Source organism: Lycium barbarum, chromosome 12 (genome assembly GCF_019175385.1).
Source record: "Lycium barbarum isolate Lr01 chromosome 12, ASM1917538v2, whole genome shotgun sequence".
Taxonomy (NCBI): Eukaryota; Viridiplantae; Streptophyta; class Magnoliopsida; order Solanales; family Solanaceae; genus Lycium; species Lycium barbarum.
In genome coordinates, this window is record NC_083348.1 from 84,716,457 (window position 1) to 84,733,936 (window position 17,480).

Below are 17,480 nucleotides of genomic sequence, written 5' to 3' on the forward strand. Positions count from 1 at the left end.
TATTATTTATTCTCATGTCTTTTTGTTGGTCAATTTCTTTAATGGTTATTAATAATTAACTTTGGAAACTAAAATATATCAATTTCTGTAATATGACAGAGTTTTAGCTTTTCATGAAGCACTAAAACATTAAACCAACATCTAACACAAAATTCTCGTGTTATGTTTTGTAATACAATTATAATTCGTACAATTCAACTAATACTCTTATATCAACTACACAGATAAACTACATTAGAAAAAGGTCAAATCAATTCAGTTGATTGTGTACAACTACAAACTATAACAGTGTTGATCGAAGTAGAATACCACTAAAGAAACTTTCCTTTCTCCCCGAGAATGAAGGATATTTTTTCAACTTTTGAATAGAAATTTTCAAAATCTTGTTTTGCAGTGGCAACAAATATCTATCTAATGTGCTCACTATTCATCAGTTTGAGCTTGTAATATTGCCCTTCAAATTTCACAATCGCTTAATAGTCTAAAGTTATCTCTATTATCGTTCTAAATGTTTTATATTAATTAGCATGAAAAACATGTACAACGCACGTGTCCAAATACTAGTTCTTTAATAAATAAATGATGCTTATTAGTCTTTTTCATCTATAGAAATAAGAAGATTGAAAATAACTCGAATAACAAGACGTAGTATTACATACTCACTATTTAAAAACGCCGTGAGGGTGAATATCACTTAACATTTCTTTAAAAATACATGCTGAGCTTTATATCTTCACCCGTCATTGGTCTTCATGTTTTTGTCCTATGTCTCAAAGTTATCATATTTTATTATTTTGCTATTTGAAAGTATTTTTTTTTTATTAATGAAGGAGTGATATTAATTTTAATTATAATACTGATAAAGTTTATTGATTATCTTCTTTTAGAGAGGTAAATTGCATAGTATGATAGTAACATATAGTATTAAAAAATTGTGATTTTTAGTGTTTGAAAGTTAAGATGTTAGAGTTGATTTGCATCTCATAATAGCTTTTATATCATTGCATTATTTATTCTTGTAAAATTATGTTAAAGTTTATTTTCTATGAGTTTCTTACTCATCTTTTTTATTTTTCTAAATTTATTAATGTTTTGTAATATAATTTGCTAGTACTACTCCAGTTCAATTTACATCTCTCTCTCTTTATTTATTAAATGGTACTAATTCGTATGGCACAATACATATTCCAGTTAAAATGTGTGAGTTTGCAGACAGAAAATTTTAAAAAATAAAATTGCGGTGAACGTGGATCGAACACGTGACCTTCAGATCTTCAGTCTGACGCTCTCCCAACTGAGCTATCCCCGCAAGTTGTTTTACAATTCCTCAGAAATATAATTACCAATGTTTATTCAGTTACATGAATATTTCAAACTGCTTTATATTCAAAGGTAACTCGTCAGAACTCATAACGACGAAAGACAGCTCCAAAGCATCCAGACGATCACTTAGATTAATGGTCTCTCGCGCTTTAAATTCATGGTAATTAGTAATACTTGGTGCGTCCAATTTATTATGAAAATTCCCGTTTATCATAAGGTGTTTTGTTAGATTGAGTTATATCCGTTGTTAACTCTATAATTGCATTAGTAATATCTAATTGATGGATCCCAATTCAGCAACTCGGCCCTTATGTTAGTAATGGGCCATGGATAAGTTCAAATATTTTGTTTGTGCGAATTGTCCTTCAAAGCCGCTGGTCTTTAATTTTTGTCCCTCAAATTGGTGGTCTTTAATTTTTGTTCTTCACCCAATACCCCGAGGTTCTAAGTTCGAACCCCAGCTCAGTCAAAAAAAAAAAAAAAGGAATTTCGCAGGGCAGAAGTTTGGATTCGCATGCCTGAGGCCTAAATTTGTTACGAAACTCTGTCTTGCGATTTTTTTTTTAACTAAGCCTGGGTTCGAACCTTAAACCTCATGGTATTAGGCGAGGGCAAAAAATTAAAGACCACCAATTTGAGGGACAAAAATTAAAGACCAGTGCCATTGAAGGCCAATTGTTAAATGACCCAATTCAAATTAATATGTAACAAGCCCATCAAGGAGAGCACCTCTCGTATAATCCAATTGCAAACGTTGACTGAGCCTGGGTTCAAACCCCAAACCTCATGGTATTAGGCGAAGGGCAAAAATTAAAAACCACCAATTTGAGGGACGAAAATTAAAGACCAGTGCCATTGAAGGCCAATCGTGCAAATGACCCAGTTCAAATTGATATGTAGCAAGCCCAACAAGGAGAGCACCTCTTGTATAATCCAATTGCTAACGTTGACTGAGCCTAGGTTCGAACCCCAAACCTCATGGTATTAGGCGAAAGACAAAAATTAAAGATCACCCATTTGACGGAGAAGGCCAATCGTGTAAATGACCCAGTTCAAATTCATATGTAGCAAGCCCAACAAGGAGAGCACCTCTTGTATAATCCAATTGTTAACGTTGACTGAGCCTGGGTTCGAACCTCAAACCTCATGGTATTAGACGAAGGACAAAAATTAAAGATCACCAATTTGAGGCCAAAAATTAAAGACCAGTGCCATGGAAGGCCAATCGTGCAAATGACCCAGTTCAAATTAATATATAGCAAGCCCAACAAGGAGAGCACCTCTTGTATAATCCAATTGCTAACGTAGATGAGAAATTATATGATATGAGCACAGAACTCTCCCTTAACTGGAGATCATTTTTCCTAGGTAGATTACTTAAATATGAACATAAATAATTTCATATGATATGAGCACAAATGCTTTCTTCTTAACTCGAGAGCTGTTTTGTACGGTAGAATCATTAAAATTCAAAGCCTATAATGTGTTACCAATGTTGAGTTGGGAATGAATTTACGCCATCCATAACTTTTGAAGCATACTCAATTTGACTTGAAAGTTTCAATGTTAGAGGAAAACTAGGAACGATGGACCAAAATATAGTGATGTCCGACATAATCTACCAATCCTCATCGTCAAGAATGTGAACAAAAAAAAAAATGTATACAAATTTTCAAGCCGTCAAATAGTACGATCAATCTCTCTTTTCGTTGTTAAATCTCTCATTAATCAATCTTAGATAAACCTTTGCCACATGCAAGAGCAAGGTTCTAATTCACAATATCATAGTCATTAAGTAAAAAGCGAAAAAAACAACAAGAAAAAAAGCATTATTCGGGCACCTTATGACTTACATTCACAAGATTTGTAATTTGTTTCATTTTTCTATTTGAACGGATCAACTTTATTGAGGCAAATTGAACATAGTAGAGAAGTAATCAACATGTAACTGCGTAAGAATCGATCAACAATCAAAAGTTTTGGATTGTAATCCCTTAACAAAACTTTTTATTGCGCGGATTGCCCTTCAAATTGGTGATCTTTAAGTTTTGCACTTCGCCTAATATCCCGAGATCCCAGCTCAGTAAAAATTATGCCTTAAGGCAGAATTCTGCCCATACAAATTCTATCTTAAGGCAGAATTCTGCCGGTGCAAATCCTGTCTTAAGACAGAATTCTGCCTTAAAGGCCTTGCAGAATTTGCATGGCGCAGCGAAATTCTGTCTGAAGGGCAAAAGTTAAAGGTCACCAATTTGAGGGGCAAATTAAAGACCACCACCAGAGAAGGACAATCCTGCATATTGCCCTTAACAAAAAGTGTGCTTTATCTACACAAGCCCATTTGAAGTTCAAATTTCAATGAAAACAAATGGAATTAAAAAAAAAATTACTTTGACAAAAATTGCTTGCACCAGCCGGGAATCGAACCCGGGTCTGTAACGTGGCAGGGTACTATTCTATCACTAGACCACTGGTACTTCACCTTCATCATATTCTGTAACAGCTAAAGTAACAATGAAATGAATGAAGAACCTTATTATAAAGTATAAACATCATACCATGGGTTTCATATATGTACATCAACATATCTTGTGTAAAATAAAAAGATAAGGAACAAATTCTCTAGTGGAAACAAAAAGAAAAGACAGAACAAACTCTTCCACTACAACTAGTACCAAGGTGTAAAAAACAAATGAATACATGTAAATCTAATAATCCAATCCTTTTTCCTAGCCCATCATATAAAATTGTTCATGAAGCAGCATTGCCAATTCACCCAATGTTAGGCCCTTCAAGAATAAGAAATGAAGGCAACTTGGAGTTAAAGCAGAGTGATTAACAAAAACCAACTTAAACTCACCTACCTTCTAGTAGAGAATTTGTCCAAGAAATTGACATAGAAGATGACAAACCTTCTCTAATTTCTTCAAATGTTGGGTGTGAACCATAGCTTAAATTCAAGGAATAATTGGACAACATGGTATTAGATCTCAAACTCTCCAGAAGGTAAACATCCATATCCTCAGCTTCATATTCATCAACATCACCATTCCTGTCAAAAAATTTCACCACTTGTCTCATGGTTGGCCTAGCTTTGGGGTCTCGGCTCGCGCATATCATGCCTAAGTGCAATACCCTTAAGGCGTCCTCTTCATTAAAATCTTGATTAGTCCTTAATCGACTGTCAAAGGCGTTGGTCAAGTCGCCTCGTCTCATTAGTTCCCACAGCCAATCCACTAAAGGTGGCTTGCCTTCTTCCTCCTCTATAGGCCTCCTTCCACACATCACCTCCAAAATCAAAACTCCATATCCAAACACATCGGTTTGCGTTGAGGCACGGCCAGTCCTGACAAACTCTGGCGCCAAGTATCCCACCGTGCCAACAACTCGAGTCGTGTTAGCAACTTGACCATGATCATGCATTCTGGCTAGACCAAAATCACCTAGCCTTGCATTCATATCCTTGTCGAGTAAAACATTGCTAGCCTTAATGTCCCTATGCAACACTTTTGCTTCCCACCCATCATGCAAGTACATGACCCCTGATGCCAGATCTTTCAAAATCCTAATTCTGTCTTCAAAACTCAACATGTTTCTCTCATCACATTCAAACAGCCTTTTGTCCAAACTCCCATTTTCCATATAATCATAAACCAAAATCAGGCTGCCTCTTTCTTTCTTGCACCAGCCTCTTAATGACACCAAATTTCTATGCTTTAGCCTACCGAGACTTGAAATCTCAGCCAAGAATTGCCTTGCCCCTTCACCGTTTTCGTGAGAAATGCGCTTTACTGCAACCTCTGAACCCCCAGCCAAAACCCCTTTATAAACCTTTCCATTACCTCCAATACCAATCACATTTTCATCAGCAAAACCCTTTGTTGCAGCATCAATTTCTTGATAAGTAATCCTATGTGGCCAATATTCCAATTCCCAATCTTCCATATCCTCTCTTTCCCTTTTCATTCTCCTGTTTCTCTTAATCAGAATCAATGAAACTACAACACTGACCACTACAAGAAACAAGAGTGACACTGTCATACCTGCAATGAATCCCTTCGATCGATAAACTGGATCCTCAGGAAGCTCAAATGATGGCAGACCATATGTGATCAAAGAATCACTTATCGAAAAATTCGAGTTACTAAAACTCCAAGATAAAATCTTGTGACTTTGAGCAAGATCTCCAGTGGATGCAGTGAACCCCACATACATCTCTTCCTCAAAAACTTGAGAAAGATTCAGTGGAAAATCCAACAAAGATTGGTTAGGCCTTTTCATACCAACTGGTGCCATAGTCACATTAATTCTGAAATCTGCATAGTCAATCCAAACTTGGTAATTTCTTCCATTATTCAACTTTAAAGTCTCGAAAGACTCTTCTTTTAAGTTACCATCATTACTATTCTTATTTTTCTCATCAGGCCAATATCCTGCTTCATGAGCAAACACTGATGCAAGGGAATTGACATCAATTCCAACATGGTTATCATTTATATCATTGAATTCTTGATTCTTGAAAACATCAAACTCAACTCCAAAGACATGGTTATTGGGATTCCCATTATTTGTGAAATTCAAGAAACCTAAATTCTGTGAAGAAGTAGTACCATCAATACCTGTGTGTGGAACAAACAAGAAAACTATGCCGTGTCCTGGTAGCCTGTCCCTATAAGGAGCCATAGCAAAAATGAAAGATGTTGAAAAGGGAAGAACTTGGGATGAATTTGGTTCTTTTGTGACAATCTTTGAAGGGTACAGAGCTCTACCAATTGAGAAAGTTGAGTCATTTGAAAGAGTAAGTATCCTAGATTCAATTGTAGCATTCCCAAAAAGTGACACATCTGATTGTTTAAAACCATTGAAGACAAATTCAGTTGCTGCATCTGATTGAATACTACAAAATATAGTTACTAACAGGTAAGAAAGAAGAAAATTTAGATGTTGGTTCATTCTATCAAAGAAGCACAGCTAACTCTCATGGAGAAAGAATTATGGGAAGCAGAGAAAAGGAGAAATATCATTGTGGTTTACCGGGTAGATTTGACAAAAAATACTTGGTCAATACTTTTTTTATTATCAGGAAACTGGGAAGTACTATTACAAGAAGGGTAATCAAATCTTAATGACCTCTGTCTAAAAGTCAAGGAACTAGGAAGGTTTCTTACGTATAAATGAACAAAAAAATATGCTGCAAATGTGAAGATAAAGAGGAAAAGATCCAAGAAAGTGAGGAGGTGGAAAAAGAAATCTGGCGGCTGCCAGCTTGAAGAATAGTCAAAAGACAGAAACTTTGACTCTTCCTTTAATTTTGCTACTGTTTGATAAATATGAATTAATAACTTAAAGTAGATAATAAATCACATGTTATAAATGTATTTAGGTTGTACAAAGATTTTGCATGATTAACTTAAGAGCCCGTTTGGATTGGCTTATAAACTGTTTTCAGCTTTTTTGAGTGATTGGCTGGTCAGCTTAAAATCATTTTGTGCTTAAAATAAGCTCAAAAAAATAATTGGGTTCATTTAACTTAGCTTATCTAAAGCAGCTTATAAGCTGAAAACAACTTATAAAAAAAAAAAAAATTAGACTACCCCAACTTATTTTTTTTAGCTTATAAGCTATTTGCAGTTTATAGGCATAAGTCCATCCAAAAAAGCTCTAAGTCCTTAATATAAGATGGTTAGAGTTGCATTAAACGTGTATGCATTACGTCATACATATGGGAAAGGAGAGAGGAAGGTGCATAGGATATATTATCCTATAAATTTGTTACATCTTGAAGCTCAACGATGGATTTATTTAATTTTCTATGTCAGCGTCATAATTGCATATTCGTGATTATAATATCTTTACTAATAAGAAAGAAAGAGCTAATAATTGAGGCTCAATAATTTAAGGGCTGATAGCTTGTTTGGTTAAGATTCTATAAAGTTAAAAGCGTTCATTTTAGAGAGTATTTGGTAAAACTTTTATGAAAAGAAGTGTTTTTCAGTTGTACCAAAAACTGAAAAGAGGTAGTACTAGAAAATTTCTTTTATAAAAGTATTTTTGGGACCTTGATCAAGCACAAATTACTTCTCTCATATCAAAGTAATTTTTAAATTGATTAGTTCAATATAAATTGCAATTCTTCGAAAGTATTTTTTTTATGGAAAACACTTCTAAGGAAAATATTTTTTAAAAATAAGAAAATTTTGAATTTGGCCAATCGGATTATAAACATGGGAAAAAGTGCAAATATATTCCTCAACTTTGCGATTTAGAACAGATATATCCCCGTTATAAAAGTAGTGTAAATATACTCATGCCGTTACAAAATAGTGCAAATATACCCTTTTTGCTAAAGTAATTTTTTTAAATCATTTAGTTTATTTTTTAATTAAAAAAATACCACGTGGCTTTAAAAAAATTCTACTCATTTTTTTTTAGTAGATATATTTTTCTAAAGCTACACGATAATTTTTTTTCTAGTGGGTCGAGTCTGGTTAGCTTAAAAAAATGGGTAGACTTTTTTTTTAAAGCCACGGAGATATTATTTTAAAACAAACCAGACCCAACGCACCAAAAAAAATTACCATGTGGCGTTAGAAAAATATGTCTACTAAAAAAAATGAGTAGATTTTTTTTTAAAGCCACATGGCATTTTTTTAATTAAAAAATAAGCTAAATAATTTTTTTTTAAAATTTCATAAACGAAAAGGGTATATTTGTACCATTTGTATAAGGGCAGGAGTATATTTGCACTATTTTGTAACGGCAAGGGTATATATACACCACTTTTTAAACAGGAGGTATATGTACTCTAAATCGCAAGTTGAGGGATATATTTGCACTTTTGCCCTATAAACATTAATGTCTAACTGTCTTGTAATTATTGCAACTATAAACGCTTCTTTAGAAATTATTTGTTTCATATTTGACAATTGTGGTATGTAGATAAATGATAAGTTGAAAAAAAAAAATTGCCAACGACAAAATGGATTGTCAGCCGAGAAATGGATGAAGAAAAGAAAATGCATAGGACAGTTAAGTTATACATTTAGCTAATATCTGACATTTGTGAAAATACACGTCATTGCTTATTCGTACATAATACTACAATCAAATGTAGTATTAATAACTAAATAGGCTAATAATATAAGTTTTGGGAGATAGTCGATATTTTACAATATTTTAAGCTCTAAGGTCAAACAAATATTTGAAAAAAAAAAAAAAAAAAAGGAAGGAAGGAAGATGATGCCTTAAGGTACCTCATGAATCACGATAAGTGTCACTGAAATTTAATAGCATTTGGCAATATTTGATAGTATTATCAAACCTCAAGTATGAAAAGTAAATGAAAATAATCAAATATATTTGCTTGCTTAGTCAAAGAGGTAAGAAAGCCCTTTTAAGTGATCATAATTTGTACTTTTGATCTCTTTCAACGTTCATTAAATGTTGCATAATTTTATAACAGTTGACATTTGAAAAATCCCTCTATATTGGCAAATAAAGATATTTTTGATATTTGTGTTGAAGGAATTTGCTGACTTTTATTTTCATACTATTTTGTCAGTGGATTTACAATATTAAATTAGTCATCTCTTAGCCATTCTCTAATTTTATGTGGGATATAATATAAAATAAGAATATGTATAGTAATAAGGTAAGGATTAGATTATTTGAACCAAAATTATCATTTTGAAGTAAGTAATTCATATATATATATATATATATATAAATCTTAATTACAGCATAAAGAATTTCTGTAATGAAATTTTGCATAAATAGAATGTGAATTAAGTTATCTATAAGTTAGTTCGAAAACTAGCAAAAGACAATTTTGCATTCAGTGTTGTGACTATACATACAAAAAAAGAATGCCCATGCTGAACACGGGCCCAACATTGACAACCATATGGTATAGGCATATAAATCCATGTCACTTGGTTGCAGAATACAAAAGAAAGGTGTCTTTTAATGTTATATACTTGTTCAAATTTTACAACTAAATTTCAAAGAATTTGTACACGACTCAGATCGAAACTCTGATTTTAGTCAAATGTCATCACCAGTTAGAATTAATACAATAACGCATAAAATGCGAAGAACCTAATGTGCAACAATAATATAGAAAACCATAGTCTTTGACATTTCCAAGAACATCCACAACCTCAAAAAAAAAGAAAAAAAGAATAGGTCAAGTATAAATAGATAACTCCTGCAAGAATATTTCTCAAGTCTTGACCATTACAAAAAGGAAGAAAAGAAAAGTCCACAGAAAGTCACATCCTTCGTTTTTTCATCAGAATCAGCTTGTCTCAGCCAATTTTTGTCCATAAATCAAACGTAGCCTTTCCAAGTACCAAGATAAAATGGATTACGCATAGTGATATGAAGTCCTTGCAGTTGCATTCGCATCAATGCCTAAGAAGCCATTTGATACACTTCATATTTAAGTAACAAAGGAGAAACTTGAACTGACTTCTTTATTGATTGCATTGATATCGAAACAATATATATTATAGGTCGGTGGCCAGACCAACTTGTGGGATTACAATTTGTTGTTGTCGTTGTTGTCCGATAGGTAGGTGGATTCACAATCCATCACTAAATGTTACATTAACAACATATTATGCGAAAAATACACATTGATGATTTAGATACCCTTAAATACTAAATGGTTTACTTTATTTGGTGAAGTACCTTTCTCTCTCCCATCTTTAAATAGAGTAGAACATGTTTACATAACTCATGAAACACCAAGAAAACTTAGTGAATGGACAAAGGCTCGTGTAGTGGAAACTTAGAGCCCTCTCTTATTTTTTTGTTTTACCTCAGAAGCATCCGGATGCATGTTAAGCTTCGGTTCCAAGTAGAGCATAGTGAATATCCTTTACTTTGAGTAATAAGTTCAACCAGTACCTTATCCAAAGGAAAAAAAAAAAAAAGGAGCACGTTCAATCTGTATTTAAACTCTCTTTTAAATTTTTTGACTAAACCTTGAATTCTGCACATAATCAGTCTTTAACTTCTCCAACAAAGTCTTTCAATGGCAAGGGTAAAGCAATAATCTCAGCACACTTGCTTCAACTACATTTTGTCATGTTCTGTTTGGCTTCACTTCTCTAGAATTAAGGGGGTTATTCATCTTGTTACTGAAACACGTGTCAGCATAATGGTTGTTACCTCTAGAATCATCATTTGAGATTCAGTAACATACTTTTACCTTTACTTGATTGAAGGTTCAAGTTGGGTGCTAAGGCTGCTTTGCTCCTCTAATTCCAATTTAGCTGCCTAAATCGCTTGATATAAGTCTCATTCAGTCATGCACAATTTCTTCCTCTACAAACAGTTTGGGATGCGTAACAGGTATGGCATGATTTTAGACCACTATACAGTATCATATTCATAATTGAAAAAAGAAAAAAACCAAAGTAACAAATAAATAAACTAAAGGAAAATAGATTAGATACATTAAAAATCACACCTGAAACCCCAGCTTTCCTAACTTCGTCATGGGAACAGAATTTCGGAAGTCGTATCCTTTTATTCCCTAGAGTTATAGTCTCCATGCAGCAAAAAATTAAAACTTAAGACAAAATCGTTAAACTCTCCAATTTTCTAAACAATCATTTGTATATGTAAAGCCAAAAGAACTAAAATAGAGCAGGTCATAAAAATTGAAAAATATGTTGTCGAGGTTATTTCATATGACGAAAAAATGTAATCGAGAGTCATTGCTTTAGAGAATGTAAATTCTAGATGCAAAAGTAGATGGTGTTTAATGTCTTTAAGGGTAATAACATGAAAACTCATGAATTTAAGAAGACATTTTAGTTAAATTTATCAAAGAACAATGATGTAGACGCAAAAGAAGCCAGAACCTCTTGTACAACATAAATAGTTTCATAATGACCTTATTACTCTTTCCGTAAAATGATGCAAACATATTTTTTTGATAAGGATCAAATAGCAATTTTCTAACCGAAACAAGAGATATGATTTCCTTTGTAATTCGATATAATTTGTAATAGATAGTGAAATCATCGTAAAAACTTATTCTTCTTGAAGTCTATCTGCTATATATCATGATGTCCAATTATAGATGCAGGGAGCTCACAGAAATTCACTTACGTACCAAAATAATTCTTAATAATGTTTAGACATATCATCAAACGTCTTAGGTTCACCAATATCATGTCAAGTAGACTAAGAATCCAACAGAAATTCACCCTATAAAGAAAAAAACTCAGAAATAACAACTTCATTGTTCAGTAGAATCAAGGTTTCCTCAAAATAATTCACCTTTAGGTGCACTATTTTTAAGAAATCGACATATATTCACCTTTTAAAAGGAACGATGATTTACTGATAAAAAAATTCAGCTAAATGGAGAATTCATTCAAGCAAATCGGTTCATAAGAATTAATATTTCCCGGAAAAAACTTTAACTCAGATTAATCTTCTAGAACAAATCAGATCAAATTCGTCAATAAAAAGAAAATGCCAGATTTAGTAACAAAAGTATTCAGTTCAACGGCAACTTAATAAAAAATCACAACATATAAATAATTTTGAAGAAAAAAAAAAAACCCCAGTTCACGAATACTGTGGCAATGCAGCACACTCCGCAGAAATAGCTTCGAACCCAAATGGAAGAATTAGAAAGAAAACATAAGTGACAGCCTCAAAGGGTAGCAAAGTAAAGAAGATGCAAGCCTCGAGACACTAAATACACAATCACTTTCGAAAAATAAAATGAAATAAAAAGAAGACATTGCTACTTATACCCCATTTTAATCGGATCAAAGCGGAGTACAACATATTAGTGATTCCTAATTATTTGATTTAAGGAGTCGTCATCTAATTCTTTCTAAAGGTGAATTAGGACACATATTTTACCTAAGTAAATGCCTAAAATAAACTCTAATTCTGAAGGTCTTACTAACCTAATAAATTCTAGGTAAGGGTTCTAAATATCCTAATGGGAAGATCTTAGACATCCATTAGAATCCGTTAATTACGATTACCGATCAAACTTAGGTTAATTTATATAGGTGAAAATGTTATTGGTTAAATAATTAAAGTATAAAATCATTTGAACTAAATGACATACTAACTATGTTTCATATTTTAGTGAACAGTTGAAAATAAAAAGAAACTACATTTGACACAACATTAGACTAAACGATTTAAAAAGGGAAAGAAAAAAAAATCATTTAATAGCCGAACAAACTATCTTTGAGTAAAGGACCCCAGTGACACGAACAATTCTTTGTAAAATGAGTTCTTAAAGGTCCTTTACGAAATACTAAACTGATTTTAAACTCTATAGACTCGTTAAGGTGACAAAATTTAGACAACTTGATTAGAGTTTCCTTAAAAAGGGTTACTTTTTGAAAAATGGCCCAAAACTGGAAAATAGAAATTTTAGTTCAGCTGTTCCAAAGCTACTTTTTTAGCAAGAGAATAAAATAAGAATTGAGAAAATACATAAGCTTAAATAGTACTAATTTATTTCGACGGATATAGCGATGCCTTAAAAAAACTATTGCCAAATTTTATCATTTTAAGCTCTTATATAAATATTACCACTCTTTTAAGTGATGAAAATGTTACTCTACCTAATAATATAATAAATACGGGGGTAGTCTAAATGATAAAACTAAAATCTGTATTAACACTAAATTTATCCTACAACCCCAAAACCGGGATAAACCCAAACATACCCAAATCGACAAAAATAATAAGATTAGAATGACTGGTAGAGGAAAGATTGTCATGGGAGGCCCGAAGCTAAGGTTGCTCGTTCCTCTTCGGAGGTTTGATGTACTTAAAGGAAACTTTGTGTTATCGACTCCATGCTTGAGTATGGTGGTGAGTCTTGTACCAAGACTCGATGTCGCTTCAAGTGTATATGCAAAAGAAAAAAAAAAGAATTAGAAAAGGAAAATCTGATTTCTAAACACCATTAGGAAACCAACTAACAAAACCCAAGGAAAACAACATAACTACTTGAATTATAGCAGCTTGCGAACCATACTAAAGTTCTGAAGAAAACAGGAGGGCATCCTTATTCCTTTATTCCTCTAAATTATTAAGATGTTACTAGGACACATGTAGCTATTTTAATGACATTTCATTTTTAATGACATTTCATACTAACGTCATCATGTTTGATCTCGACTCAATCGTACAATTATGAATTTTTGATATTTTATGAATCGTACAATTTGAATTGGCTGTTGAATGTTTTCAAATTATGAATTTTTGATATTTTATGTTTGAATGTTGAAGATTGGATGGAAGAATAGAAAATGGTTATGGAAAGGTAATCTAAAATCTGATTTTGTGGAAGGGTATGATAAAAAATACCAATTATAAGCTAATTAATTAATCCCACCGTTATGGCATTAAATCAAGGGATATGTTTTATTTTTTACTGTGTTACTATGTATTTATAAGCATCAAATACATCCGAAAAAATACCTTAATTTGGGAAAATATAGCTACAAATGGTAATTTTTAAAAGGTAGCTATAAATGATAGGAAACTACCAAAAGGTAGTCATTTTGTTAATTTTACCTATAAGAAACAGATGAAAGTGGGGACGGGTTTACAAAATGAGTTGATTTTAATTTAATTTTGAATAAAAAAGTGGTAAATCATTAATAGGCCACATGACTATTTTAAAGAGTCAAATTTGTGCAGTTAGTTTGAGGAGTATCAATGAGCCAAGAACAAATTAAAGGTTGAACGTATTTTAAATTAAAAAGTTGATGAAGGGTATTTATGAATAATCTGTATACAATATAAAGCTAGACATAGACAAGGTGATGTGACACTTAGCTAAGGTGATGTGGCACCTCTCTAGCCTATAAACCTATTTATCTTTTTTTTTTTTTTTGACTTTTTCTCTCATTTTAAAATTAATATCCTATATATTAAAACAACTCAAAAGTCACTCTCATTCTTCTCTCATTTATGTTCTTTTTTACGGTTCAGTGTACACTACTTTTCTCTCTTAATCATTTATTTATTACATATACCCACTACTCTTTCAATAATTGTCATTTGGTAAAGAACATTTAAACCTAATCCTCAAAGTATATATTTGTTGAACGTCTTTGACAATTGCTTTCAGGATTAGACCCCAAGACCATAATTTCCAGGTGCATTTGATTCTTTCACGAGGTATCATCCCTTCTCCCATAGTGTCTTGCTGTAATTGCTACTAATATGTGTTTTAGATATTCTAAGGTATGACTAATATATTTTATGGGCCTATATTTTTACATCAAAGATGCCATCATTTCTTAAAATTGTACAATTTTAATCTGTGTTTTTACAGAAAAATTGCGATAAATTAAAGTATAACAATATAGTTATCCTCGGCTAAGTAAACAATACTTCTTCTTTTTCCTTCTATATAACATCTCTCAGAGATTAAAAAAAATGCTATTTATCATTATTTTCTTTTACATTTTCCTATTTTTTTTCTTTTTATATTATTTCAAGAAGCCCAAAAGTCATCCTTTTAAGTAAGTAATCTCTAATTACATTCATGTTCCACAATAAATTTGTGAAATGCTTAACTATGGATCTTTTTTTTTTTTTGAACATTAACGATATATATAATTACATTCATGTTCCACAATAAATTTGTGAAATGCTTAACTATGGATCTTTTTTTTTTTGAACATTAACGATATATATATATATATATATATATATATATATATATATATATATATATATATATATATATTATATAACACCCCTATAGGTGTTACAAAAGGTTACAACATTGTTCAGTGTTATAGTGTTATGTAAGACACTTTGGTTGCCAAGACCCAAGACTAGCTAAAGTATTATAGTTAGCTTCCATAACTGTCCTAGTAGCGAAAGTAGTACCACATACATTTATGTCTAACTGCATCATAATAAAAGTAGGTGGGGTAAAATTATCCTAAAAGTAGTACTAGACTTAGTTATAGCTCCTTTGCCAAAAGATGAGCAGCCACGTTGCATTCTCTGAAGCTATGCCTGACCAGAACTTTTTGTAGCTTGTGCATCAGCCATCTGCAAGAAGAAAGAAGGGTTTTATCATGAAAAAAGTCTTTTAGTAAAGCCTGAATCACTTCAACACTGTGCATCTCAATTTCCAGTAGTTTCAACTGCAACTTAGTGACAATGTGCGGTCCATTTAATAAAGCCAATAGTTCTACTTGTAATGGAGAAAGGGCATAATTAACATGAAGCTGAAATTAGTCTTTTGATATTTTTCCTGATTTTCACAATAAAGGCTTGATCAAGGAATTTAATCTGTTTGTTTGATTTTAGGGAGTCAAGACTATTAGTTCAACTGGATGCTAACTCTGTCAAGAGTATAATTTTTTTTTTAGACTAATTTATCCTTTGCAAAATTAAAAGTAGTAGAGACAAATGAATTTCAGTAGTAAATGGTTTAGGTTAAGCCCGTCAACCGGTCCGGTTTAACCGGTTCAAACCGGTAACCGGAACCGGTTAAACCGGTTAACCGTATATTTTGTACCGGTCCGGTTCCAATTATTTTGAAACCGGAACCGGTTAACCGTGGATTTTTTTTTTTTTTTTTTTACTTTGTAGCCGTTGCGGCTTTGGGCCCAAATTGGACCGTTGGGCAACGGTCCATTTGCAAAAATGACCGTTGCCAAACGGTCCCCAACTCTTCCCCCCCCCCCCCCCCCCCCCCTCCTGCCAAATCCCCAAACTTTTTTTAACACTTTAATCCATCCCCCACCCCTATATAAACCCCTCTCCGTTTTCATTTTAATCCACACCAATTCACTCTTCTCTTTCTCTCAAACTTAATCTCTCAATTATAGTTACTTTGCAACAATTAGCCACTTTAAATTTCTCTCAAATAAACATTATAAAGCCTTATTATAGTTTCAATTATTAATTTTGCAATTATAATATTGTTGGTGGAGTTGGTGATTTTGCAACAATTCGAAGTAGCTTTGGTGGATTTGCAATTATAGCCGCCTTCACTTTGTTGAAAATTAGTCCGGCAATTTGGTACCTTCGTTCCAACTCTATCTTTATTTTTTGCAATTTAATTTATGCAATTTAATTTGTTGCAATTCATTTTCTTGTGATTTATTTGAGTGTGATTTAAATTAATTCTATTTAATAATGGCGAAGAGATTTAGACGTGGTGCCGGTAGTAGTGGTATTGTTAGGCGTGGGCTTAATGAGGAAACATTTGTGGAAGAAACACCTAATTTAGGTATTGATATTGGTGGAAATAATCCACTTTTAGGTCATGAGGCAATGCAATAACATTATACCGATACTTTTAAGAGAAAATACATCATTTCACCCTTAAACTTGACAGCAAAACTCACTTTAGCAACTAAACTTAACTTGTAATTATATACCCCCTTATTGTTGTTTGAAGACTTGAAGTGAAATAAATACCACCTCTAGTGCTAATGTGGCAAAAAAGAAAAAAAATTAGAAATTTAGGCGAGTAAATGACATAAAAATGTGAGCCCGCTAATATATATATTATTATTATACAATAAATCAATAAAATATAATAAAAATCGGCCTTTTCTCTTTCTTCTAACACCCCCCCCCCGCCCCCACGCCCCCACGCTTCCTCTCCCTCTCCTCCTTCTCCGCCATCGTTTAAAGCTCACTACCTGCCGGTGGTGGAGCCATTAATAACCTAAAATAAATGATTAAATACTAGCAATATGGACATCAGATTCTTATTGTGAGTTAAGAAAGGCCCAATTTTGATTCTATGCCCCCACTACCCCCTCCTTTTCTTCTTTGCCGCCACCCCTCCCTTTCTTCCCAATTTTATCTGTTCATAATAATCTTTCTAAATTAGCTTACACACAGAGAAAAAAATGGAAATGAGATTAAAGGTTGAGAAAAAAAAATCAATTGGTAGGAAAGATTAGAGTTCGCCGGCACCATTTTTTCCGATGGGGTGATTTTTTATTATCTTAATCTCAGCGGGTGTCCGCTGAATTATTTTATCACTGCTTCCACTTGTTTTTCTGTAATTAAGAATGTCATTGATAGTTTTAGAGGTAATAATTTGTTGGGATAACATGTTGTCATTATGGGTGTATTGATGGTGATGGATTGAAGGGTTGTCATCATTTGGGAAG

The 17,480-nt window shown here is 32.8% G+C and overlaps 1 protein-coding gene and 1 non-coding gene across 2 annotated transcripts; both read right to left on the reverse strand.

Moving 5' to 3' along the window:
- Window positions 1-1,236: 1,236 nt before the first annotated feature.
- Window positions 1,237-1,309, reverse strand: TRNAF-GAA (transfer RNA phenylalanine (anticodon GAA)). Its single transcript has one exon. It is a non-coding gene; the product is annotated as a tRNA-Phe (tRNA).
- Window positions 1,310-3,843: 2,534 nt separating this feature from the next.
- On the reverse strand, window positions 3,844-6,508 carry LOC132622280 (L-type lectin-domain containing receptor kinase VII.1). The gene is made up of 2 exons (XM_060336863.1): window positions 4,236-6,508; window positions 3,844-4,112 (listed from the first exon to the last, which is right to left on the reverse strand). Exons 1-2 carry the CDS (start codon window positions 6,274-6,276, stop codon window positions 4,096-4,098), a joined length of 2,058 nt encoding a protein of 685 aa, XP_060192846.1. The 5' UTR covers window positions 6,277-6,508; the 3' UTR covers window positions 3,844-4,095.
- Window positions 6,509-17,480: the final 10,972 nt, after the last annotated feature.